The following is a 25,035-nucleotide window of genomic DNA, read 5'->3' as shown; positions in this document are numbered from 1 at the left end:
AAAAAATTGGTTGTGTTTTTTATGATAAGACTTAAAACAATTTAAGAAAGTTTTTGGTGGTTTTTCATGAGATGTCCACATTTTTGCAAAGATATTTTCTCAAGCTCATTAAAATAAGAAAATTTCCCTGCAAAGAAAAGGCCATTTTGGAGCTTGCTGATGGCCTCAACCCCAGCCCTGAAGACAGTGCTGGAGGCTGTCAGCACACCTAAGGCAGCCCAGAGGAGGTATGGTAGACACTCCTGTATGGAGGTATGGTCAAGGCTCCTGTACCTCCAGACTCCTGAGGCCTCTAAAGCTGACTTGGCATGATTCTGTGTATCTCAGTGACACTGGTACAGTGTCCCTGCCCCCTTCCTGATAGAAACCTGCCAGAACATTTCCTTCTATTAATATTTGCATATAAATCAAGAACCTGCCCTTTTGTTTTAGCCTATGACAGGATATGTGTAACCTGAGTCATGCCTTCTGTGAGAAAATGGCTTCTAGGTAGAGAACTCCATTGTGTATTAAATCTGTAAAGCAGCTGTTTTCTTTGGAGCAGCAACTAGGTTAAGTTGTTAATATATTTGCTCATTATTTATATGTGTATTGATTGTGTGAGATGGGCATGTGCATGTGGAATCCAGGGAACTTGGTTCACTCCCACTACTGACCAGATGGGTGCTGGGGATCAAGCTTAGGTTGCCAGGTTTGGTAGCTGTTGCAACCGGCTCCGCTCTACCTGGCTTGAGACAAAAGACTTAACAATGCTGGCTTGGCCTTTCAAAGGCTGGGATTAAAGGTGTGCGCCACCACTGCCCAGCTTCAAACTGCCACTCAGGTCTTCTGGTCAGGGTCTGGAGAGAGGGTGGGGATAAGGGAAAGAGACGCAAGGAATGGAGACAAGACAGAGGTTCTGATCAAGTCTCATTTATTGAAGGGAAATCTGGGGTATTTATACACTTTTGCCACGTGCCTTGTAGGCGCGTGGATATGATGTAAGCCTTACAGGCATGGATACCACGTGCACCGTGCCCCTTGCAGGCATGTATGGTGTGGCTAGCATGTGGATAGCTGCTTTCTAGCCACTTTCTGCTAAAAGTCGGCTCCCAACAGGTAGCAAGCACCTTTACCACGGAGCCCTGTCAGCCCAGCCTTTAAACATTTATGTGTGTGGTATATGTGTCTGTGTGTGTCCATATTGAAGCCAGAGGTTGACACTGGCTGTGTTTTATCTCTGTCTGCTTTATACTTTTAGGACAGAGTCTCTTGTTAATCCTGGCCAGTGAGGTCTAGGGACCCTCTAGTTTCTACTTCCCCAGTGTGGTGACTGCAGGTGTATACCATGACAGCCAGCTTTATGAAATGATCCATGGAGAGCCACTCTAGACTCAGGTTGTCATGCTTGTATAGCAAGCACTTCATCGAGGGAACTATCACCTCAGCCCTAAGTCAATTTTTGTCACCTGGTTTTTCCAAAGCTACATGGAACAACTTTTCTTTAAAATTTTTAAGTCAGGCATAATTAATAGCCCATATCCATGATTGCAGCATTTTGGAAGTTGAGGCAGGCAGATTGCCGTGAGTTAGAGGCCAGCCTCAACTACAGAGTGAATCCCTGTCTCAAAAAACCACAAAGACAAAAAACCAACCAACCAAAACCATTTTCAGTTCATACTGAGCTCTTGACCTTTGACCTTAGTTAGTAGTAGTGAATGAGAACCCGCCAAGTCATCCTTTAATCATTTCTCAGACATCGTGTGGTTGTTCTCAGTGTTAGGAACTCGGGGAGAGGATGTAGACCAGCTCGTCGCCTGCATCCAAAGCAAACTGCCAGTCCTGACCTGTACGCTACAGCTACGAGAAGAATTCAAGCAGGAGGTAGAGGGGACAGCAGGGCTCCTGTATGTCGATGACCCCAACTGGCCTGGAATCGGGGTTGTCAGGTAATGGTTTGGCTGGCTACATGATGTGAAAGACTGCTTTGTCAACACACAAGTGGGTCCTGTTACTCACATATATATCCAGGTGGAACTGGAGTATATTTGCTAAGATCTCACGAGATATTCTGGGTATTTATAGAGGCCTATTGTAGACAGTTTGGTCCAGCACTGGACTTAGTCAGGGGTCACTGTGTGCTGATTCATAAGTGCCCGAGGCAGACACATGGTAGATGAATGATTGCTGTATGGGATATACAGAGCTTTACAAACGAGTAAATGGGAGAGGGCTATATCGGCCTCACTGTCTTCTGCTGACTCACCTCTCTGTCCTCTCATGTTTCCTTTTTCTTTGAAAAGTGCTTTCCTGGGCCATAGACTGAGGCTTACAACATTATTGAAAGGTGGTGATTGTTTTAATCATAACACATGGCCATTGATTGGTTCCTCTTCACACTCGTAACTGTACATCTGTGTTCATCTCTAGGAATTTATACTCCACTCGTAATCCTGTCTGAAGAAATATGCAATCTTAGGCTTGTAACTGCTGTTTGATGTTTTAGGTATGAGCATGCTAATGATGATAACACCAGTTTGAAATCTGATCCAGAGGGGGAAAAAATACACACTGGACTTCTGAAAAAGTTAAATGAACTGGAATCTGACCTCACATTTAAAATGGGTAAGAACTGCTTTTCTAAGTCACTGTGAAGTTCAAGAAGACCATGTCTAACTGGCTTAAGGAAGCTGCTTTGCATTACCACAGAGGTGGGGAGTTCTGGTTCAGGACCAGCCAGAGATGAAGTATCTCTCAGAGTAATGTAGCCCTCCCTCTACAGCCTTCCTTTCCTATATCAGAGTCATCTTCCTCTTCCTAGGAAGGAGGCCCCTTTGACAGTAAGGACCTGGTCTGGGCCTCCATCTGGTCTGAGGACTTAGGAGCCAGCCTTGCCTGTTTCTTCCCTCAGGCCCAGAGTACAAAAGCATGAAGAGCTGTATTTACATTGGCATGGCAAGTGATGATGTGGATGTTTCTGAGCTAGTGGAGACCATTGCAGTCACAGCCCGGGAAATTGAGGAGAACTCAAGGGTCTGTAAGACTAATCAGTTTCATGTCTTTCCTGAGTTTTGCAGTGGGACACAGGGGACTATCTGTTCATTTCTTTCTTTCCCAAATGTTGGTTCTATGCTAAGATCTGTGATCTAGGGGTTATGCCATACATCAGGAATACCAGGAGGCCTTTTCACAGTTGCTGCTCCCAGTGACCTCACCAGGCAATGTGGGGAAAGAGCCATGTTCAGCTGAGCAGTATGAGCAAGTACTGAGGCTTAAGACAGCTGAGCTTTTGGGAACTTGCTCACCTCTGCAGTATTCTGAGGTGAGACTTCCTAACTAAAAGGAGCTGACCTTAAGGACAGACAGCACAAGTGTCTAGTAGCAAGGAAAACCAGCCTAGAAGGCTAGAGGACAGACTCCAACTCAGCCTTGTCTGAGAGCAGACACACAAACATGCTGCGGTTCACTTTGGGGTAGGGAAGGGATGAGGAGGTTAGAAAAGGCCAAGGAGCTGGCTGCATTCACTATTGGTTAGACTTTTAGACTTTGGGTTTTTCCTAGGCTTGGCTATTCTGACTTTGTCTCCGCATTAAACTGTGCTAGTTACATTATGAATGTAAGTAGTTATTTCTCTTGTTTGGCAAATGGGGCCAGACAACAAGAAGTTATATCTGCCGGGGTCTGCATGAGCTTTCATTTTCTGTTTGCTTTTCTGTTTTAACTTTTGCTCATGTATTTCAATGCAGAAGTCTAACATATTGACAGACTTCTGGGAAAATGTCACCAATGCTGTTGACTGTGTAAATAGTTGTAGGCCCTGGGCAAGAAGCTTATACAAATAGTAGCTTTCTTGGTTTTACAGCTTCTAGAGAACATGACAGAAGTTGTTCGGAAGGGAATTCAGGAGGCTCAGGTTCAGCTACAGAAGGCAAATGAGGAGCGGCTTCTGGAAGAGGTAGGTTCCTGTCAGAACTCTCCAGGCTGGCGTCCTGGGCAACAGGCTCAACAGGCAGTCCTGAACAAGGGTTCTATTTTACAGGGAGTGTTGCGGCAAATCCCTGTAGTAGGATCTGTGCTGAATTGGTTTGCTCCAGTCCAGGCTTCACAAAAGGGAAGAAGTTTTAACTTAACAGCAGGTAGGACTTCTCACTGGTCTACGCCTAGATCTGTTATTTCAGATTTTGACCAGATGCCTTTAGCTCCTAGCACCTTCGTGCTTTTATACCTCCCTGGATTCTCTGCCAGGCTGTTCCTACTGCCATGTCGTCTCCTCCAATCTCTGCTGAAACAGTGAGAAAGCAAGTACACACTTGATCCCACATGCATTGCTCTTCCTTGGAACAACAAGGACATAGCTGTCCAGTTGGCCAGCATCTGGGAGCAGTGCACTGTAGACACTGACATAAGGAGCTGTCCTGGGTATTGTGTGCAGAACAGGGCTCCTTCTCCAAGGGGACCCTAATGATTATAGCACACAGCACTGGGATGTTTTTTAAAACTAGTGGTATTACCAACTTCTGGGAGATAAAGGCTGTGGCACCTCTCTTATCCTACCAAAGAAATGCTCGCAAAATTTGATGTTCCTTCCTTTGGTCCTTCTTCAGAAAATAATGGCTGGATTCTCACGATAGCCAAGGATATCATTAGATTTTCCTGGTATGGTGGCACAAGAATATAATCCTGGCATTTAGGAGGCTGAAGGTTGCCTATCAAAGTTATGTGAGACTCTATCTCAAAACACCATGAACATGTAATGCTTTATCTGTCAGACCTTAGCCATTAGCAGGAGCATCTGCTCTTTCATGCTAAAGTGCATTGCCCAGCTGGAGGTGGGTCCTGGCACACTGCACACACTGACTGAGCACTCCAGGACAGAGGCTAGGGAGAGAGATGGGCAGCTGCAGGCTGGGTTTGCTCCAGTCAAAGTCATTGAGGAGCCAAATAGCTGTGGACCTGGTTAGGACACAAAGCCAATTGAGGGCAAGTGACATCTCAGGATGTTTATGCCAAGAGCTTCTGCCCACTCCTTTGTTTTCCTTACAGGCTCTCTGGAGTCCACAGAATACACCTATGTCCACAAAGTACAAGGTACAGGAGTGACACCACCTCCCACACCCTCAGGCACTCGAAGCAAACAGAGGCTTCCAGGTGGGTTAAACCTCTCCACATTTCACCATCATTAATAGAAGAAAAGCAGTTGTATTCCACGTAGGGAATGAACTCTACATGCTGCTGATTCCTCACTGTTGTTCCCGTATGTGCCTTTGTTTTCTTTAATCCAGAATTCCATTCCCTTCACTGAAACAACCCTTCCTGCACCTGTGATATATTCCCACAGATATGCCTCCATGGTACTCCAAAGGCAAGCGTTGATTTAATCAAAGTGTTCACTCCCATTAGGGTCACCATAGAATCACTGACCTGGGGAGCATTTTAGTGTCACAATCTTCTTTAGCTCCTGCCTCACCTCTGAGATGCTTCTAAGCCAGAATTCCAGCATTCCTGCAATATCAATGACCATGCAGAACCACAGAGCCTTTGGCACATCATATACCATCAGTTTCAGCACAGTTTGTCTTATGTCTCTAGGTCAGAAGCCTTTTAAAAGGTCCCTGAGAGGCTCAGATGCTGTGAGTGAGACCAGCTCAGTCAGCCACATTGAAGACCTGGAAAAGGTGGAACAGCTGTCCAGTGGGCCAGAGCACGACAACCTAGAGGCCCACTGTCCCGAGCAGCCTCCTGGGGCTGCTGACCCCACAGCCAGACAGACTGAGGCCCTGCAGAACAAGGCCCAGCATCAGGAAGATGACCACTCACAGGTAGAGGAGCTGGAGCGCCTGAGATAAAGGTCAGCAGTACTGGGCAAAGGCTGGCTTGACTGTCGTGTCGGGGAGATGCGAGCTATGCCACACGCTATGATAAAAACTGTTGTTTGTGCTAAACTGAGGTTTGCACAGATACATGTCAGAAAACCAGGCTTTCTAGGGGGCAATTAATTATTTTATCTGTAAGTAGAACAAATGACAATTGATTATTTTGGCCTGTCCAACATAGGCATACCCTTTCTTCCTGTACCATAAACATTTTGTACTGAGAGAACACGTGTACTTCAAGAACCTACCACTTGAAACACTGCTCTCATCTCTCTGAATCCAATCGTGATGAGACTATATATATGCAGTGACTCTCCAGTTCTCTTCCATCTGTCTTAGTAGCTCTGTAGTTCAGTCAAGTTATGGTAGATACCTGCCTCATTGGTTGGCATCAGGGAACGGGTCTCAGTAGAACTGTGAGTTAGAGCATCAGAAGCCCTCTGCTTCTGTCCCCACTGCTGCTTTTCCTAGAGCCTAAGTAAGAACTATCTACATGAGCTGTGGCACTAGGACCATCCCTTGCTGCATTCTCCCTTACACATTCTTTGTAAACAAATTTAAGGACTCACCTGTTAATAGTAACTAACTCTAAGATCCCTTCCTGACCATATTTAAGTATATTTTTAAACACTGGTAATGCTTTTAAGCTGGTGCCCAGTGTGCACTATGCTCACTAAGCCCTCTGGAGGCCACAGTGACAAGCTCAGTGTCGTCTGCTGTGCAGCACGGTAAGGCTGAAGCAGACAAGCCTTTGGCTTGCTTCTCATGATGTGGCTGTAGCTTCTCTCCTACCTGAAGCCCTGGGTCCAGCTCGGGAAAGAGCCAGAGAAGTCGCCTCTTCCAGGCTAACCAGCCAGAGCTTGCTGCCTCATTCCTGTCCACTTCTATTCCCCCAAGTACTGTGTCACCTGTAGTACCCTAAGATGCCCCACCCCGTGCCTTTCTAGTCCCTAAGTCAAAACAGTGGAAGATGCTAAGATGGTGTTCCTGCAGACTACAGTAGTGGATGCTAAGATGGTGTTCCTGCAGACTGCAGCAGTGGATGCTAAGATGGTGTTCCTGCAGACTGCAGCAGTGGATGCTAAGATGATTCCTGCAGACTGCAGCAGTGGATGCTAAGATGGTGTTCCTGCAGACTGCAGCAGTGGATGCTTAGATGGTTCCTGCAGACTGCAGAGTGGAGCCTTAGTCACACCACACAAAGCCTATAATTACACTGAGTTCACCAGGTGATTGCTGACAGCAGCCCCTTGTCAACATGCAGTCTTTCTCTTTTTTGGGTGCAAATGATTAAATACAGTCTTCCCTGTTTATCTGGTGCAATGAAGTATAGCAGGTGACATGGGGTAGGGGCAAATTATCACCTTTAACAAGATTGATTTTTAAATGTTTTTGTACATTTGGAATTGTTACCTGGTTTTGCTGCAACAGAAATTACCTTGAGACACTATCTGATGTTGGCTTAAATAAAGGCTCTTGAAATTGCTACCTTTGAACTCAGTATAAATCTTAACTTTTTATCAGATAACAGAAAGGGGGTTTGGGAGATGTGGGATGGTTGATTGATTGGTTGGTTGGTTGGTTGGTTGGTTGGTTGGTTGGTTGGTTGGTTGGAGACAAGGTTTCTCTGAACAGAGGGCTGTCCTGGAACTCACTTTGTAGATCCTAGAACCAACTTTGTAGACCAGGCTGGCCTCAAACTCTCAGAGATTTGCCTGCCTTGGCCTCCCGAAGTGCTAGAACTAAAGGCTGCACTACCAGGCAACATAATAGTTTCTAAATAGTAACTTATTGACCCTAATTGACCATCTTAGTAATGGCATATGTGAAAGCTGCCTTCATGATAGCCAGACTGATTTGGTCTCCCAGAAGCTTGTCAAAAGGTAAAACCTCAATTGTTTCTTTCTGAACCTTGCATCTTGCCTAGAACAGAGCAGTTCTGACAGGAAGTTTCTAAAATAAGGAGTTTTCCTGATCAACTTGTCCCTGAAGTTGCTGCCTACTCACCAATGAAGCCACTTGCCTCTGTATGCACATACACTGCTGGAGAAATGTTTACTTTGTAGTGAGACAAAGTGAGACAAAAAAGTCATCTAAACAAATTACCTTTGCCAAAATAAGATTTTATTTTGAAAGACAAAAGGGAAGGAAGAATAAAAGTGAGCAGGTGTAGATTCCAAACCAGCAACCGTCTTTATCAGGCCAAAAAGTTGAATTCTTCAGTAACTCTGATCTGATGTTAGCTCCCTGGAGAGGAGATCTTTTCCCATAAGCCATCTTTATTTTTTTTGTAGAGGAGAGCTTTATTTCCAGGAAACAGTATATTCTCTGGAGATGGGAATTTTTTTAAAAACATCAAGGTAGATCTAATATGTTCAACAAAGTGGGGGGGCTCGGCCAGAGGAGAAGTGGAAAGGTGCTGAAAAGACAAGACGGTTGATGTGAGAGGGACCAGGCTGCATCTCTCCTACAGCGTCCGTCAGAGTAGCTCTGGGCTGTGTACACATTCCCTGGGCTAGTGTCAGTATGGGGAAACACTTCAGTGCTTACTGCTTCACCTGTATAACACACAGCTGCCAGGACGTCACTAATCCCCCACTACCATAAAGGAAATAGAGACTGCCGATGGCAACAGACAACAGTCACTCTCACCCATTGAGGAGAAGCAGCTTTAGCTGGTCTAACCCTTTTTTCTTACCGATGGGAACCAGGGTGCAGAGACTTGAGGTGTAGCCGTGTAGCCGACCTGTGAACTCTCACCTCTAGGATTTGCTTGTCATCTTGCTGCAACCAGAAATCCACGTGTGGGAATGGTGTCCAGGAGCACGGGCCTATTCGAAGTTGTTCTGTCTTTGCATCATAAATGCTAATCATCTAAAAGAACCATTTCCATGACAAGCTGTAAGGACACTGCCCTGCTACTGCTGTAGTCTAGTTCCAAGGTTGTCTGTCCCCTTAGCTGATAAGCTACACACATTGACCTCCCATAATAACAAGGCTGCCACCATCAAATGCTTCCCTGTTTGTTGCCGTGTTTACTTTGGACAACAAGCCTACAAGAAGACATCATGCTGCCCTTTCAAGGGGAAGCTCATGGTGAAAGGCCCCAGGTCACATGTCCACTGAACATCAGCAGTGCCTCAAAGCCAGGTAGGTCTGACTAAAGCCTGTATTCCTCATGGCTACACAACATACCACACCTCTTTATTACTACCCCAAGCAAATAGTCATCATGCCACATAAAACAGCACCCAAGTATGACAGCTCACACCTGCCATCCAACACTCAGGAGGCTGAGGCTAAACCAGAGGAGGATCACTTTGGGTTCCAGGACAGCCTGGATGACAAAGTGAGGCCTTGTCTCACAAAAGGAATGAAAGAGAGGTCTAGGTCTTTTGTTTTTGTTGCTGTTTGTCTGTCTTGTTTTTGAGTCGGGGACTGACTGTGGTAGACCAGGCTGGCCTTAAACTCAGAGAGAGCTTACTGCCTTAAAAGTGTGCACCAGCATTCCTGACCTGGTTTGATGTTTTGCAGTGGGTCTCACTTAGCTTGGGCTGGCCTTGCCTCCCGAATGTGGGGTCACAAATGTGTGTGCACCATCAGCTCTGTAGAAGCTGACTGGCCAAAGGATCCGTTTCTTAAATTCCCAAATCATGCCAGTGGTAATTTTCAGCTTTGAGAAGGGTATTCAATATTCTAATTATTAACTAAATGACAAAAAGAATCCTAAAGTGAGTTCCAGGCCACCCTAGGCTACAGCATGACCCTCTGTCTTAAGAAAAAGAGAGAGAGAGAGAGAGAGAGAGAGAGAGAGAGAGAGAGAGAGAGAGAGAGGGGGGAAAGGAAGGAAGGAAGAAAGATAGACAGACAAAACCACCAAGCTGGTCATAGTAGTTGATAATCCCATCACTTGGTAGAGGTTGATGCAGGAGGCTTACCACAATGCCAAGTAACCCTAGGCTACATAGCAAAACCGTATCAAATGCAAAAAAAAATTTTTTTTTCAGACAGGGTGTCTCTGTGTAGCTCTGGCTGTCCTGGAACTCACTCTGTAGACCAGGCTGGCCTCGAACTCAGAAATCCGCCTGCCTCTGCCTCCCAAGTGCTGGGATTAAAGGCGTGCGCCACCACCGCCCAGCTTAAATGCAAAATTTTTTAAAGACAAAATTAGGATTCCTGAAAATAGTAATAGTTAGTAATGTCTAACTCTAAACATTTTGCTGAGATGTTAGCACCACACAAACAAGCAGCCTTTGAGCTTGCTGGCACATACATGAGACCAGGCATCTGTGTCCTGTGTCTTCAGCTGCTTTGAGACAGAAACAAGACCTACTAAAGCTGAAACTACATATTCAGCAAGACTGGCTAGCTAGAAACCTCAATAATCCGCCGGTCTGTCTCTCCCTAGTACTAAGAGTGGAAGCATGCACAGCACACCCAGCTGCTTAGCCAGTGCTAAGGGTCATGTTGACAGAGCAAGCAAGTACTTGGCTAATGAACCATCTCCTAGGCTCCTGCTTGGCTTCTTTTTTGAAAACTGCATATCCTAATTTGGCCTCTACTTTTCAGCAACCCACCTGTCTGCCTCCTGAGTGCTTAAATTAAAACTCTGCCACCATGCCAGGCTCGTTCTGGGCATTTTAAATTCTTCTAGCTTCAGATGGGATGAATATTTAATTTATTTAATTAAGACACAGTTGTACACTTGTGTAATCCCAGCCCTGGGAAATGTTGAGGCTGTTACATAACAAGCTCTTGTATAAATAAAAGGGCCTAGGCTAGAAGTGCTGGGTGACACACCCGGCATATGTGCAGTAGCACCTGGACCACATCCTCGGCACTACTAAAAACAAGGAAAAATACAGTGCCCTAAGGAAATTAAACTTTTAATCTGACTTAGTGACTCATTGGACTACTCCTTGGTCACTTCCATCCCTGCTGTCCTTTCTATGGGGAAGAGGCCCCAGGCTGTTACTGTCTCCTCTCTCTTCCAGGAAGAGAACTAGTGTCTGGCACTTAGAACCTCTTAACTCTTGAGGAATTGGGCTGGGTCCCTGGTTAGGAGGTAGCCATAACTTTTCTCAGGTCTAAAAACTTGAGGCTTTTGGGGTTCCCTCTTTATCCATCCCAGAAAAATGGGTTCCCACTCACTGGGCCTCCTGCTAAAGCTCTTGCAGCACGAAGTTGCTCCTCTGGGCCACGATCTTGAAAAGAAGCTCTATAAATCTCTGCAGTTTTAATGTTGACGGCTGCAAGGGACAAGAGAGTGACTCTAAATCAACAACAATCCAAAATGGACTTAAGAACAGCCCCAGACGTGCTCTGGAGTCTCAGGGCCCCACAGACACTTGCAAGGCTGCAAAGTGACAGAGAATAAAAAAGAAGTGCCTGTGTGCTCACCACCCAGCTAGCTAAACAAGGATACACCAGAAGCCCTATGCAATTTGCTAGCCTCAGGACTGGAGAGAGGGGGACCCTGGGCTTCCTGACTTCATTCCCAGAATATATAGAGCTCCAGATACCTCACACCTTCCCCATGAGCACTGGCTAAGAAAAAAAAAAAAAAAATCCAGAGCCCTACCCATGTGACACTAAGCTGCAGGAGTAGGGGTGGGGTGTGTATACCCTATGCTGTACACTGGCATCAACAGCCTCACAGTAAAAGGTTAACCAAGTAAGGCCCCTTGCCCAAGGTTTCCAAACCCATGCCCACAGCAAGCCACGTACCCCTCAGACACAACCGCTACTTACCGATGCCGTAAATGATTGGAAAGTGATTCTCATTTTCTTCCCGATCATTCAATTCTAGGGAACAAAGGGAAGCAGAAGCACTAAGCAGTTGTTGTTCCTCATGAAGGAGAAGCCCAGTCAGTGCAGAGCCCTGGGTAGGCCACTGGCCAGCCTTGCCTGCCCAGGAACACAGCGCAGCACCTAACAGCCTGGAAACCAGACATCAGGGCCTTTGTGTAGAAGCAGTGTGAACATCCAATTCAGTTGGGTAGGACCTGGTGGCAAGAAGTCTACCTAGTGTTAAGAAGTAGTGGGGACAAAGGCATCCAATGGGTGACAGTCTCTTTTGAGTGTCTTCTACAATTCCTAACCTGATGGTCGCTGTTCTAAGAAGGGTATAGACAGGACTGGAGAGATGGTTCAGCAGTTAAGAACACTGACTGCTCTTCCAGAGGTCTTGAGTTCAGTTCTTAGCAACCACATGGTGGCTCACAACCATCTGTAATGGGATCTAAATACATTGACAGTGTACTCACATCAAAAAATAAATCTTAAAATAAAAAAGTATAGACAAAACCTTCTTGAGCCCTTAAACCCCTTTGGGGAATGCAGCAGAACTTACCTGTTACACATAATGTCACTAAGTGAATGTCATCATCCTGTTTGTCAAATTCACCTACAATTGATGTCAAAAAAGTGCCCAAGTTAACAGGGGTATGTGAGTGTGGTTAAGATATATATGCATGGAAATGTTCTAGTAGGGTATTGGGATACGGCTCAGCTGACACAGTAATTCTTAGCATGCTCAAGTCCTGGGTTCAATCCCTGGCACTACAGAAACAGGCTTGGTGCCACATTCAATCTCAAGGCCAGTCTATGCTGCATAAGATCCTGTCTCAAAAAGGGGGCCAGGTGAGAGTAAAGGTTAGACCAGCAAGAAGGCAAAATCTGTAAAGACTCTTGCAATCTATGTTTCATATATGGGACCCACTTCAACAAGTTGTTCTTACCTCCATGCTCAAGCTATATGGTGCACATGACCCAGTGCTCACATGCACTTAAATGTAAAAGAAAAAGTGGAGTCTGTTACGTCTAACTAATGGGGCTGGAGTCACAGCTCAGTGGTTAAAGCACTTACTCTACTCTGGCAGAGGGCCTAGGCTCAGCTCCCAGCACCCACAAGGGGGACCAACTTTTTTTTGAGTCTATCAGAGCAAAAGAAATTTCTTTATGTGTCTAAGAGTTTGCTGGTGATATATGTGTACCATGTGCACAGTGGTTCCAGTAACCACCGGTTCTGGAACTGGAGCTATAGACAGCTGTGAGCTGCCATGTTGGTCTTGGGAATTAAACCTGGGTCCTCTGGAAGAACAACCAGTGCTCTTAACCACTGAGCCATCATTCCAGTCCCCAGAGCAAAAATTTTGTGAATGTTTTTGGACACGAGATCAAAAGTAAGGAGGTTCTGAGTGCCCATCACCCCACTGTAGGTTACCCTTCAGTCTCTGTGCACAGCTAAGCTCATAACAGAGACAACAACATACCAGACAGACCATATAGTTTTTAGTTCTATATTGTGGTTGCTTCTGTAAGACACAGGTCCCTCCCCTTCCCTCCCACCCTCACTCCTGCCTCATGCAATTAAAACTTCATGAGGTTTGACACAGGGTCTCATTATATAGCCCTGAGTGCCCTGAACTTAGTACGTTCGTTAACCAGGCCACCCTGAAACTCAGATCCACCTGCCTCAGCCTCCCACAGGACTAGGATTAAAGGGGTGTTCTACCATACAAAGCTTTCACAAGTGTTTTTGTTGGTCTCATTATGTAGTTCAGAACAAACAACCTTCTGCCTCACTCTCCTCCCAAGTGTTGGACTGCAAGCCTGGACTCCACACCTGGTTCAATAGGTAACATCTAGTGGATGTGTAACTTCTCAGGACACTGGGTGTTCCCTGTTGTCAGGACTGTTGTATTGCTTGTTCATTTGTGGATCAGACTCTCTGTGCAAATGTTTGTTTTTTTACATTTTCTTTCTTGTGTGTGCACACTGTGATGCGTGTAAAGAGGTCAGAGATCAACTTACAGGAGTCAGTTTCCTCCTTCCAAAGATCAAACTCTGTCAGGCTTGGTGAGAAGTGCCTTTACACACTGAGACACCTGCCAGCCTCTTTCTGTGCACACTTTAGATGATTTTCCTAGAATGGGTTCCTGGATGGCAGGCTGCCCCAGGGTATGTGTGCAGCATTAGTGAATACCTAGTACACAACCAGTACATAACCAGTCTTCTCCTCACTGATCCAACAGAAAAGGCTATCATTACTGTTCTCATTTTCTGAAGATTACAAAGACCACGCCTGCCAGAAGAGTAATTCTGTTTCTATACAGCTCAGAGTATATGTATTCCCCAAGAATTCATTCATTCCTGTTTTAAAAGAGCATCTTTTGTTTTGTAGACACATTTGTAATTGTAGTGGGAGGTGAACTTACTAAGAAGCTGATGAGTAAGTTTCTGTGACAGCTGCCTGTCATCACTGAAGCCTCCCACAAGATGGACTTCCAGCCTGCCAAGAGAGGTGCGGTGGTGAGAGCTTGGAGCAGACGTGACTGACTGCTGGTTTTAAGATGATATTTAGTTAGTGGCTCCATGAACATCCACAGTATGCTTGTGTCTCCCCACAGCATAGGATGAAAATACTTGTGGCACAATGTGAGGTTGCCAAGGCTAGTAGCAAGGCTATCACCCAGGGTCCTCAGTGCAGTGTCACCCGGCCACCCACATGGAACACTCTAGAACTGCTCAATACCTCCACCAAAGAGCATCTGGGCTGTGACCACCATGGCTCCTACCAGGCTGGCCTTGATGTCCACAATAAGTAAACACTGTCTGAAAGTAGACCAGGAAAAGCTAACAGTTATGTTCTAAGAACCCTTGTGGCTAGCCTAGGCCAAAGCAAAAGGAAAAGACTATTTTACAACCACACAAGTCAGAAGCCTGTGAAGCTCGCCAGCCTGTGACACAGACCCAGCCACAAGATTTGAGTTTTAAAAAGGACTCAGTGCCTACACACTCTTAGCATATCAAGGCCCAATGTTCAATTTCTAGCTATACATACATATACAAAGTTTAAACTTGGTTTACTTTTTAAGATAAGGCTAGCCTCAAACTAAGATATCCTCCTGCCCCTACCTCCCAATACTGGAATTAAAGGTGTGCTATCATATCTTCTCCCCATTTTTTTAAACTTACTTATTGCACTATAAAGATGACCAATAGTGTCCCCAAGACCTACCTGTGTCTGACTATACTAGTTCCTTCAAAGGCTACCAAGAAAATAAGAACCAAGTATAATAACAGAACAAGTGGACCAGTTAGTTATATGAGCAAGGGAAAGCCAGGCCTGGGTCACAGGCCAGAGCTTAACGAGCTATGTGGCTTTGGTACATGACCACATGTCATTGGGCAAGTATGAAATGCTGAGGCACAGTTAGTCGGGGCTGGTCCTTACCCTATATCCTGCTCAAATTGTTGGCCTGCTGAGGTGTGTGCATGAGGTGAGCACTCAGCTGACCCTGCTGCCTTCTTCAGCCCTTCCTACCCATTTACTCACCTGCCTGCCTTAGAGTATGAGCACTGAGCTACACTGAACAGGAAGTTCTTGGGCCCTAGAACAAGAGGCTCCCACAGAAATACCTCCTGAGATGCAAAGATCCCAATATTACACAAATTCAAAGCCAAACTCAGTTTATAATTGAGCACAGAAGCCTGACACTAAGGACTAAGCACTAAGGAGGCCAGGGAGAGAGCATCATGAGTTCAAGGTCAGACTACGTAGTGAGCCATGTCCAACAAAAAGTCTAGTACTGGCTTTCCCTCCTGTCTACCATCCACCCACCCACCTATCCATCCATCCACCCATCCATTTATCCTCCCACCCATCCATCCATCCACCCACCCACCCATCCATCCACCCACCTACCCACCCATCCATCCATCCACTCATCTATCTACCCACCCACCCATCCATCCACCCACCTACCCACCCATCCATCCATTTCCCACTCATCCATCCATCCATCCATCCATCCCCCACCCATCCATCCACCCATCCCCCCACCCATCCATCCATCCATCCCCCTACCCATCCATCCACCCATCCACTCATCCATCCATCCACCCATCCACTCATCTACCCATCCATCCACCCATCCATCCATCCATCCTCTCATCCATCCACCCATCCACTCATCCACCCACCCATCCATCCATCCACCCATCCATCCATCCATCCATCCACCCATCCACCCACCCATCCATCCACCCACCCATCCATCCATCCACCCACCCACCCATCCATCCATCCACCCATCCATCCATCCACCCACCCACCCATCCATCCATCCATCCATCCACCCATTCATCCACCCATCCACTCATCCAGTCATCCATCCATCCATCCATCCATCCATCCACCCACCCATCCACTCATCCACCCACCCATCCATCCACCCATCCACCCATCCATCCACCCATACATCCATCCATCCATCCACCCATCCACCCATCCACCCACCCACCCATCCATCCATCCACCCACCCACCCACCCATCCATCCATCCACCCACCCATCCATCCACCCACCCACCCATCCATCCATCCATCCATCCACCCATTCATCCACCCATCCACTCATCCACTCATCCACCCATCCATCCATCCATCCACCCACCCATCCACTCATCCACCCACCCATCCATCCACCCATCCACCCATCCATCCACCCACCCATCCACTCATCCATCCATCCGTCCATCCATCCACCCACACATCCACTCATCTACCCACCCATCCACCGACCCACCCACCCATCCATCCATCCACCCATCCAGTCAGTATAAACACCAACCATGCTCAAGGTATGCAAGCGCAGGGTATCCCCCACAGTGTCCATACAGCAACAGCATGGCACTTACCTTCCACACTCAGCATGTTCAGAGAAGGATTTTATGGAGCTCATTATCAAGGGGACTTCAGCTTTGGTGTCAGATCCATCACAATGTGTCAGGCAGGTTGCCCCATTACCTGGAAAACAAGGGTAAAAGGAGTTATTCTTTATATTCTGGCAAGTGAGACATGTAGACCACCTCATCTTTAGGCACCCTGTAAGAAAACTGGAAGACTCCATGCTTCCCAGCCAACCCATCTGATCAGGGCACCAAGGAGACACTATGCAGACAAGATATGGCTTCAGAGTTCACTAGGAAATTCAAACTAAGGAAGTCAGTGGTCCCCTGTGGTTGGGATGGTTTAATAGTCTCCTTCATCTCTATCATCATACCTGTATGTCTCAGGACTACAATGTGACAAGTGGTAGCATCATCAGAACCCAGGATAGAGATGGAGCCTGTTTAAAAAAGAAATAACATGAAATACCCAGTAGCTTTGGGATACAGCCCAATGCACTGCTTCCTAACCTACCATCCTTTGGGGAAGTCACTGCAAGCTCTCTTTGCTGAACATACAGAAGGCCCTGGGGTCCCACTTGTTGAACAGACTGACCTCTGAGAAGTCTGGCTCTTTCCTGTTTAATTGAAACAGAATAAAATAGTGGTGTGAATTAGTGAGGCTTGGAGACCTAGAGAGGTGGGGAGAGCCAGTGTGTACTCAGAAGTGGGAGGCAGGCCTCATGTCTGAATTGTGCTGGGCTGGCAACAGAAAGGCAGCAGCAACATTCACTCTGACTAAACAACACATGACACAGATCCCAGTGCCCAAGAGAGAGGGGCCAATCCTTCATCAGAGTTCAAGAGTCTGAGACTTAACCTTATCTCTGTTTTGTTCCCTCCCCCACCCCTCCCCCTGTCTGTCTCTGTTTGTCTGTCTATCTCTGTGTCTCTGTCTCTCCCCCCACCCACCCCAACCACTCTTCAGTAGTTCAGGCTGTCCTTACCCTGTCCATCCTCCTACCTTGTGAGTACTGGGATTATAGGTGTGCAACACCATTTTACAATGTAAGAAAACCACAGCCGGGAGTGGTGGTTCATGCTTATAATCCCAGCACAGAAAATCACAAAACAGCGAGACTGAAGCAGGCTTAAAGGCACAAGTGGCTGGGCATGGTAGGAAATGCCTGTAATCCCAGCACTCAGGAGGCAGAGGCCAGCCTGGGCACATACTCACCGTGGGGGAGGTGACACACTACTAAAATGAACTCCACCTTCCAACTTGAAATAAGCAAGCCTCGCCGTGTGTCAGTGTCCTACACCTGCCTCAATTCTGTATCCGCCTCTACCATTTCTCATGCCTGGGGCTCCTGCAAGGTTGTGTCTAATTACTTAATAAAATCCAATAAACCCAATGAACCTAATGATCAGTTTAACTAATGAAGCACTGTCTGTCTTCTTTTAATGAGTTCCCATGTTTCAGATACTAGGATGTGAGAACTAAACTAGGAGGTTCTGGGCTCAGAAGTCAGTCTCCAGCAAGGCTGGGGTGGGGCACAGGAAAGAAAAAAAAATCAGCAAACTAAACCACTTAACCTCCGACTAGCAAGGCAGCGAGGTTACTAGACAAACCAGGGTAAACTTGGCTGTCTCATATTTCAACACACGCAGCCCAGTGACATACCAGACACCAGTTCCTACTTCCCAATTCCTGTCCTCACCGCCTTTGGGGAGGAGTTAATATGGCAGATCTTACCACTCATGTTCACAACTGGCTCACCACCAGTGAGTAAAGTGGTGTGAGAACAATTTACCATTTCAAGACAAACACAAGAAAGGAAAGAAAGAGGAGAGAGAGAGAGAGAGAGAGAGAGAGAAAGAAAAGCAAAAGTGACCAAACATGGCCATGCCATAGAACAGTGACTAGCATGCTCTCTTCCTACTTGATAAAAGCTGTTTCTGAATAAAGCCTCACTTCAGCACACTGTTATGCATGAGAGAAAGGGAGAAATGCAGATGTAAAGTAGATATGCATGGAACTGTGCATGTGTGAGAGGTGTGCATGTGAGGTGTGCATGAGCGAGAAGTGTGCATGTATGAGAGGTGTGCATGAGTGTGAGATATGCATGAGTGAGGTGTGCATGTGTGAGGTGTGCATGTGTGAGAGTGTGCATGAATGAGAGGTGTGCATGAGTGAGAGGTGTGCATGAATGAGATGTACATGAGAGGTGTGCATGAGAGGTGTGCATGTGAGAGAGCTGTGCATGTGTGAGAGATGTACATGAGTGAGAGGTGTGCATGAGTGAGAGGTGTGCATGAGTGTGAGGTGTGCATGAGTGAGAGGTGTGCATGAGTGTGAGGTGTGCATGAGTGAGAGGTGTCCATGTGTGAGAGTGCATGAGTGAGAGGTGTGCATGAGTGAGAGGTGTGCATGAGTGAGAGGTGTGCATGAGTGAGAGGTGTGCATGAGTGAGAGGCGTGCATGAGTGAGAGGCGTGCATGTGTGAGAGTGCATGAGTGAGAGGTGTGCATGAGTGAGAGGTGTGCATGAGTGAGAGGTGTGCATGAGTGAGAGGTGTGCATGAGTGAGAGGTGTGCATGAGTGAGAGGCGTGCATGAGTGAGAGGTGTGCATGTGTGAGAGTGCATGAGTGAGAGGTGTGCATGAGTGAGAGGTGTGCATGAGTGAGAGGTGTGCATGAGTGAGAGGTGTGCATGAGCGAGAGGTGTGCATGTGTGAGAGTGTGCTGGAAGCCAGAGGTCAGTATCGTATGCCTTCCTCTATTATTCTGTTCCTTATTTCTGTATTGTGTGTGCATGCACATACACATGGCAGGTGCCACATACATGGCATGAACATTGAGGCCACAGGGCAACCCTCAGGTATTAGTTTTCTCCTCCAGCATGTATGTTCCAGACACCAAACGTGGTCATCGGGCCTGGCAGCAAGCCCATGTGAGCCATCCTGACAGCCTGCCTTAGTGTTTTGAGACAGAATCTCTCACGGATCCTGAGTCTCACTGTTTTGGCTAGACTGGCTGGTCACCCAGCACCTGGATCCAGTGTTCCACCCCTCAGCACTGGGATTACATAAGCACTCTAAAGTCTTTTATGTGGGTGCTAGGATCCAAACTCAGATCCCTGTGCTTGCCAGGCAGGCATGTCATCCACTGAGCCAAGATCCCTGTCCCATACTTCCTAAAGTAGTTATGGCCCACTTGCCACAGTGTCTCATATTTCTTGGTATTTAATCCATGTGCACTCAAGTGTCTCAGTCTTTTCCTTTCCCAATGGCCTATTGAATGGTACTGCTTTTTTTGTTGGAGGTCAGCAAACATTTCTGTCAGAATGACTAGATGACAAGCCTAAAGGTCTCTGTGTGAAACAGCCAGAACAGTGGATGTGGTTGTGTTCTAATAAAATGTGACATGTGACATGCAAGTTTGAATTCATGTAATTTACTGTTATAAAATATTCCTTTCACTTCTTCTGTGAGTATATCTTAGCAGTACGCATTTGTCTAGCATGTGTGAGGCCAGGGGAAAAGGAAAGTCCACCTGCAACTCTGGAGACCAGCCCACACCCCTTACCCTTCTGCCATGTTCAACTTTCTCTGTCAGTGGCACATGAATGTGAAAGTAGCTGCCCCACCATGAAGCATGGGTGTGTATCAGATCACTAGCAGGAAGTCTGTGTGTGCCTTAATGGCAGGGGTGTGGAGTGGGAGGTCCTGGGCTCCTACCTAGCACAGCACAGAAAACTCTTTAAAAAAATGTAGAAGCCAACACACAGTGCATCATCAGGCCACTCATGATTGCCAAGCCCCAAGTTTCTGACTGCTGTCTACCCTGGAACACACTGTGTAATCTCCAAATGGTCTGGCTCAGCATCCTGACCACTAGTGCTTGGGGGGGGGGGTTGTCTCTCCACACGTGCTCAGTTAAGTTTTTGTGTTAGCAGCCCCACATTGCAAGTGGCTACTGTCCTGAATTATACAACATCCAAAGTGAAGGGCAGACAGCAGGGTTCCAATCCTGACTTCTTTTTAAGCATGGGGTTTGGGAATCATGCTGTGTCTTAGTCACTGTTCTATTGCTGAGAAGAAACACCATGCCAAAGGCAACTCCTATTTAAAAGGAAAAAAAAAAAAAGCATTTAATTTGGGGCCTTATCGAGAAGCACACAGGCATGCTGATAAGAGCAATAGCTGAAAGTTTTGCAGGCAGAGAGACACTGGGTCTGGCATGGGCTTTTGAAACCTCCAAACCCACCACCAATGATGTGCCTCCTCTAAGAAGGCCACACCCCCTATTCATTCCCAAATAGTTTTACTAACTAGAGACCCAGCATTCAAACATGAGCCTATGGGGGCCATTCTCACTTAAACCACCTCACTGTGTGTCTGATGCTCACAGCCCTCAACCTGGTCAATAAGAGTAAAGAAAGACACTCTCATTGGGCACAGCATGGGGCCTTCTACTGTGGCTGACCAATGGGTGCCTAAAACCAGACAGCAGTAAACCCAGACATACTGGGGAAGGAGGTTAACAGTAACAACCGGCTATGATGAAAGGTGTTTCAAACTTCGTAGGCAGCATGGTGGGGCCTGCCTATTGAGGCTTCGAAGATCGTGAGTTAGTCATCTACAGTGAGACCTTTCACAAAAGAAGGGAAGGAGGGGAGACATACACAGGACAGTTAAGTGTGGAATTTTCATCTAAAATGTTCATTGTTGCCCAAGGAAGTGTAATGGCAGGAGAAGGGGAGGGAGATACTAACCGGGCTTATGACTCGATGGGGCCCTGTACTAACAGATACCGATGTGTGAAAGACACACAGGAAGCCAGGCATGCTGGTGCAAACTATTAATCCTAGAATTTGGGAGCCAGAGGTAGGCATGTCTGTGTTCCAGGACAGCCAGGGATACAAAGAGAAACCTTGTCTCACACCACCACCACCCAGAAAGAAAGGGAGAGGGTGGGGGAAGTACAGGGCAGGGCACATGGGAATGAGCCAGGCATAATAGTTTACACCTGCAATCCTAGCACTTACTTACAAGGCTGAGACGTACGTGAGTGTGTGGAGAGCCAGCCTAAGCTATACAATGAAACTGTATCAGGAAAAAAAAAACAATACAAGACAATATATAGTATACTGTCAGTCATTCAAAAAGTGTATCATGGGTGGGGTGGGGAACTGCAATCAAGATGTAATATGTGAGAGAATAGATTAATTTTTAAGAATGTATCATGATGGGCACATTGGATAATATCTCTACTCACAGTATAGCTGAAGAGGTCTAAGGAATTCAAGGTCAGATTGTCTCTCTAAAACGGAAAGGGGGGAAGGCAGGGCTCACACAGAGAGGATGCTGCAGAGAGGGTCAGTAGTTAAAACTGTGCTGTGGAAAATCTACCAGAAGTAGGGTCCCAGCACTCAAAAGCCAAGACTCCCACACATGCCTATAACCCCAACTGAGGTGGGTGAGGCAAGGGGATGGCTAGGGCTTGCTCCATTCCAGCTTAGCTAAGACCCATATTCAGAGAGAGACCACGCCTCAAAGGAATTGCATCTCGCCGATAGATGCTTGATGCCACCTGCTGGCCTCCATGTGTACACACATGCACGCTCACCTGATGCCACCTGCTGGCCTCCATGTGCACACACATGCACGCTCACCTGTATGCACATACACTCACACAGATAAATACACAAAAATCAGCCTTTGCTGGTGCACATCTCTAACCCCAGCATGAAGGAGATGAAGATGGAGATGAAGGGGAGAGAAGAGTTCTGAGAGTCAGAGGCCAGCCTACAGTGAGATCCCAGAGCTACACAGAGCCTGTCCCAAGTCTTTTTAAATAGTGGATTGCCTAGCCTGTAAATAAAGTACGGAAAGCAGAGGCAAGCAGATCTCTGAGTTCGAGGCCAGCCTAGTCTACAGAGCAAGTTCAGGACAGCCTACACAGAGAAACCCTGTCTCAAAAACAAAATTACATCCAAACTATGAGAAGAATCTACTTCCCTCTACAAAACCTACACACATCATCCCCTAAGGAAAGTGAGCCTTCGACTCAGCACTGGGCATGAAGTCCACACTTCAGCTGCTCCGCTCCCCTGGCCTTCACCTGCAGCCCTCTTTGCCCTCACTGGGGACCTCCCGCCGCCCCCCCCCCCCCTTTCCCTGCTCTTGAAAGCCAACTCTGCATCCCTTCTGGCTGTCTCTCCCTAAATAAACCAAACCCTTGCTGCCGGAGGCACCACCCCACATCACCTCGTCTCTGCCTTTTCATGTAATGTGCTGCATGGCCATTAAAAGTACAAGTTTCAGACATAGGAAGGAATCCCCTAAATCAATGAAGTGGCTGGAACTTTTCATGTATTATTTTTGGTTTCATCAACAAAGTGTACAGTGTCTAGTCCGATTTGCAGGAGTCAGCATTACGATCAGTCTGTCTTGAAATTCAAGTTAACAGTCACAGTCTCCCTGTCCCATAGTTCTCAGGGGTCATTCTGCCCATTCATTTACCCAACAAATATTTGGTTAGCACAATGCCATCTGCTTTCAGGAAGTGTTTGCTCCAGGAAGTAGATCCAGGGGAAGACAGAGCAAGTAAGCAGACAGAACTACAAACCGCACAGCGACTCAGAGGAAACTTCTAGAATGTTTTCCGTAACCCCAGGCTTCCGGGCTTCACCTCTCAGAGTGAACGTGGGCATCTTTCCTTCAAGGCTGTAACTGATTAGGAAACAGGTCCCCTTCTAAACTGCTCTACGTGAGATTGTTGGACCGGCTGAGTTCAAACTAGCATGTGCAACACTTGGTCACTTGGTCACCACTACCTTCACTATGAGCCCTCTTTCAGAAGCCCCACAAGGCAAGAACAAAACTCCCAGAGCCAGCAACTTCCACACGAAGCCCGCATTTCTAGCTAAAAAATAATCCGGCCCCCCAAGCCCTGGAGGGGCAGGAATGGGCGTACACAGGACTGGGCCCCCCGCCCACGCCTGTCTGCATCTGGGTAATGCGGGGAGTCGCACGCGCACCCCGACCTGCAGAGCCCGCCTAGTGCAGATGGGGGCCCCGTGTCCTCGCGCTACGTACGTGCTGTGAGACCTTCCGTAAGTCACCTAAACTCTCTGGGCCCCATCTCAGCAGGTCCCTAGTGAAAGCGCGTCGGTGGCCGAGCTGCCGAGATCCCACCCGCCCCGCAGGCCCGGGTGAGCCACTCACCTCCAGAAGCGGGTGCGCTCGGACCAGCTCCGCAGCCGACCGTGGCAGACGGACGCGCTGCCCGTCCACCAGCAGAGGCATTGCCTAGGCCGCTGCCAGGCCGAGGTGGGCGGCCACCGCCCCATGCCCCGCCCGCCGCGGGCGCCACGCCCAACGCGCAGTCTGCCGGGATATGTAGTCCAGACGTACGTGGAGCAGCCCGAAGGGATAGAGGAAATGGAAAACCCTTTGGGCTGCTAGGCATCGCGGGAGATTTTGTGGGAGGCTACTCATTACCACGTCCTTCGTGGCGGGTTCCCTCAGCTGTAGTGGTAGAGACGTGGGCATTAGGGACGCGGAAAGAACCGCGAGGGTAGCCCCGTGCTTTGCGTCACCCAGCCCTGCCCCGTGCCTCGGGCCGAATTGATTCGCAAAAGTGTGATCAATTAACTGAGGTCCGTTCCAGCTGGCAGACACAGTGCAGAAGGCGTGGGGAACGCGTGAACTGCGGCCCCAGCTGGCACCGCGGGGCCGTGGGTGCGGAAGAAACAGGGCCGCCCTGCCCTGGCGGGCGGACCAGACACCCCAGCTCTGCATTTCCTCCTTGCTCCTCAGCGCTCTTACCGGAAAAGCTAGGACCCAGAGGTGGCTGCTGTGAACCGCTCACTTTTGTTATGGCTCCATTGCTAAGTCGCCAAAGTCACTTATCTTTAATCGATTGGTCTAAATTTAAACCCTGTTTTCTGTGACTCCAAGCCAAGTCCTAACATATTCGCAGATAGAGCTGTAAATAATACACTTAAAACCAAGTTTTGGCTAAGACAGAATTATGACTTCGGCTTCCATTTCCAGCATAAAATATAATTACATAGCATTTACAAAAGTAACTGACCACCAGAGAGAGAGATAGAAGAAGTTCGGGTTAACAGGTACCAAAACTGAAAGATGTTTTTATTGAACTTTTTATTTCTCATCCCTGTAGGGGTTTGATCTGGTGCTGCTTGTATTCAAACGCTAAATTCTGTACCCCTTGGAGCTGGTGGCTCCAAGACTAGCAAATCCTCACACATACCTGCTTTTGTTGTATAATGACTCCTCACCCCCCCCCCCCCCCATTATCCCTGATTGGTTAATGAAGGTGCCTACAGCTGGGCAGGGACAACATGGAAGGAGAAAGGCAGTTTCTATTGGTTTACAGACAATTCAGCTAGGCCAAGAGCTACCTAGCAACAGCTTGTGTCATTGCCCACTGCCCTCCTGGTACAAGGCAGGTGTGACAGCAGCAGCCAGCAGAGGAC

General features: G+C 47.4%; 2 protein-coding genes across 10 annotated transcripts in view; one reads left to right on the top strand and one right to left on the bottom strand.

The window, feature by feature from the left end:
- Window positions 1–7,348, top strand: part of Pdxdc1 (pyridoxal dependent decarboxylase domain containing 1) — a 74,302-nt gene extending 66,954 nt beyond the window's left edge. For both annotated transcript variants that reach the window (XM_034504496.2, XM_034504495.2), the window contains exons 17-23: window positions 1,757–1,928; window positions 2,486–2,604; window positions 2,891–3,012; window positions 3,842–3,934; window positions 4,019–4,115; window positions 5,023–5,127; window positions 5,569–7,348. In XM_034504496.2, coding sequence (XP_034360387.1) covers window positions 1,757–1,928; window positions 2,486–2,604; window positions 2,891–3,012; window positions 3,842–3,934; window positions 4,019–4,115; window positions 5,023–5,127; window positions 5,569–5,825 — 965 coding nt within the window. In that variant the 3' untranslated portion in view covers window positions 5,826–7,348. The remainder of the gene's footprint in view (window positions 1–1,756; window positions 1,929–2,485; window positions 2,605–2,890; window positions 3,013–3,841; window positions 3,935–4,018; window positions 4,116–5,022; window positions 5,128–5,568) is intronic.
- A 606-nt stretch (window positions 7,349–7,954) lies between these two features.
- Ntan1 (N-terminal asparagine amidase) lies at window positions 7,955–24,017 on the bottom strand. 8 transcript variants are annotated; one of them, XM_034504497.2, is made up of 10 exons: window positions 23,759–23,903; window positions 17,061–17,163; window positions 16,921–16,986; window positions 16,556–16,664; window positions 14,072–14,145; window positions 12,205–12,258; window positions 11,604–11,657; window positions 11,004–11,101; window positions 8,613–8,726; window positions 7,955–8,271 (listed from the first exon to the last, which is right to left on the bottom strand). In XM_034504497.2, exons 1-10 carry the CDS (start codon window positions 23,837–23,839, stop codon window positions 8,092–8,094), a joined length of 933 nt encoding a protein of 310 aa, XP_034360388.1. In that variant the 5' UTR covers window positions 23,840–23,903; the 3' UTR covers window positions 7,955–8,091. The 8 variants fall into 8 exon arrangements, with proteins under 8 accessions (XP_034360388.1, XP_076793577.1, XP_076793573.1 ...); XM_076937462.1 differs by having other exon boundaries at window positions 17,142–17,163; window positions 23,759–23,896; XM_076937458.1 differs by lacking the exon at window positions 17,061–17,163 and having other exon boundaries at window positions 8,551–8,726; window positions 23,759–24,017.
- Window positions 24,018–25,035: the final 1,018 nt, after the last annotated feature.

This window comes from Arvicanthis niloticus, chromosome 6, assembly GCF_011762505.2.
Source record: "Arvicanthis niloticus isolate mArvNil1 chromosome 6, mArvNil1.pat.X, whole genome shotgun sequence".
In the NCBI taxonomy this organism is placed as follows: Eukaryota; Metazoa; Chordata; class Mammalia; order Rodentia; family Muridae; genus Arvicanthis; species Arvicanthis niloticus.
This window is presented reverse-complemented; position numbering and strand designations above follow the sequence as displayed.

Coding starts and splice junctions, on each gene's coding strand:
- Ntan1 (XM_076937457.1), bottom strand. CDS start 24,002: ATGCCTAGCAGCCCAAAGGGTTTTCCATTTCCTCTATCCCTTCGGGCT. Junction 14,146..16,555: donor GAACATGCTGAGTGTGGAAG/GTAAGTGCCATG, acceptor CTCTCTTGGCAG/GCTGGAAGTCCATCTTGTGG. Junction 8,272..8,612: donor ATGACAAGCAAATCCTAGAG/GTGAGAGTTCAC, acceptor TTGTCTTTTCAG/CACCTTTCCACTTCTCCTCT.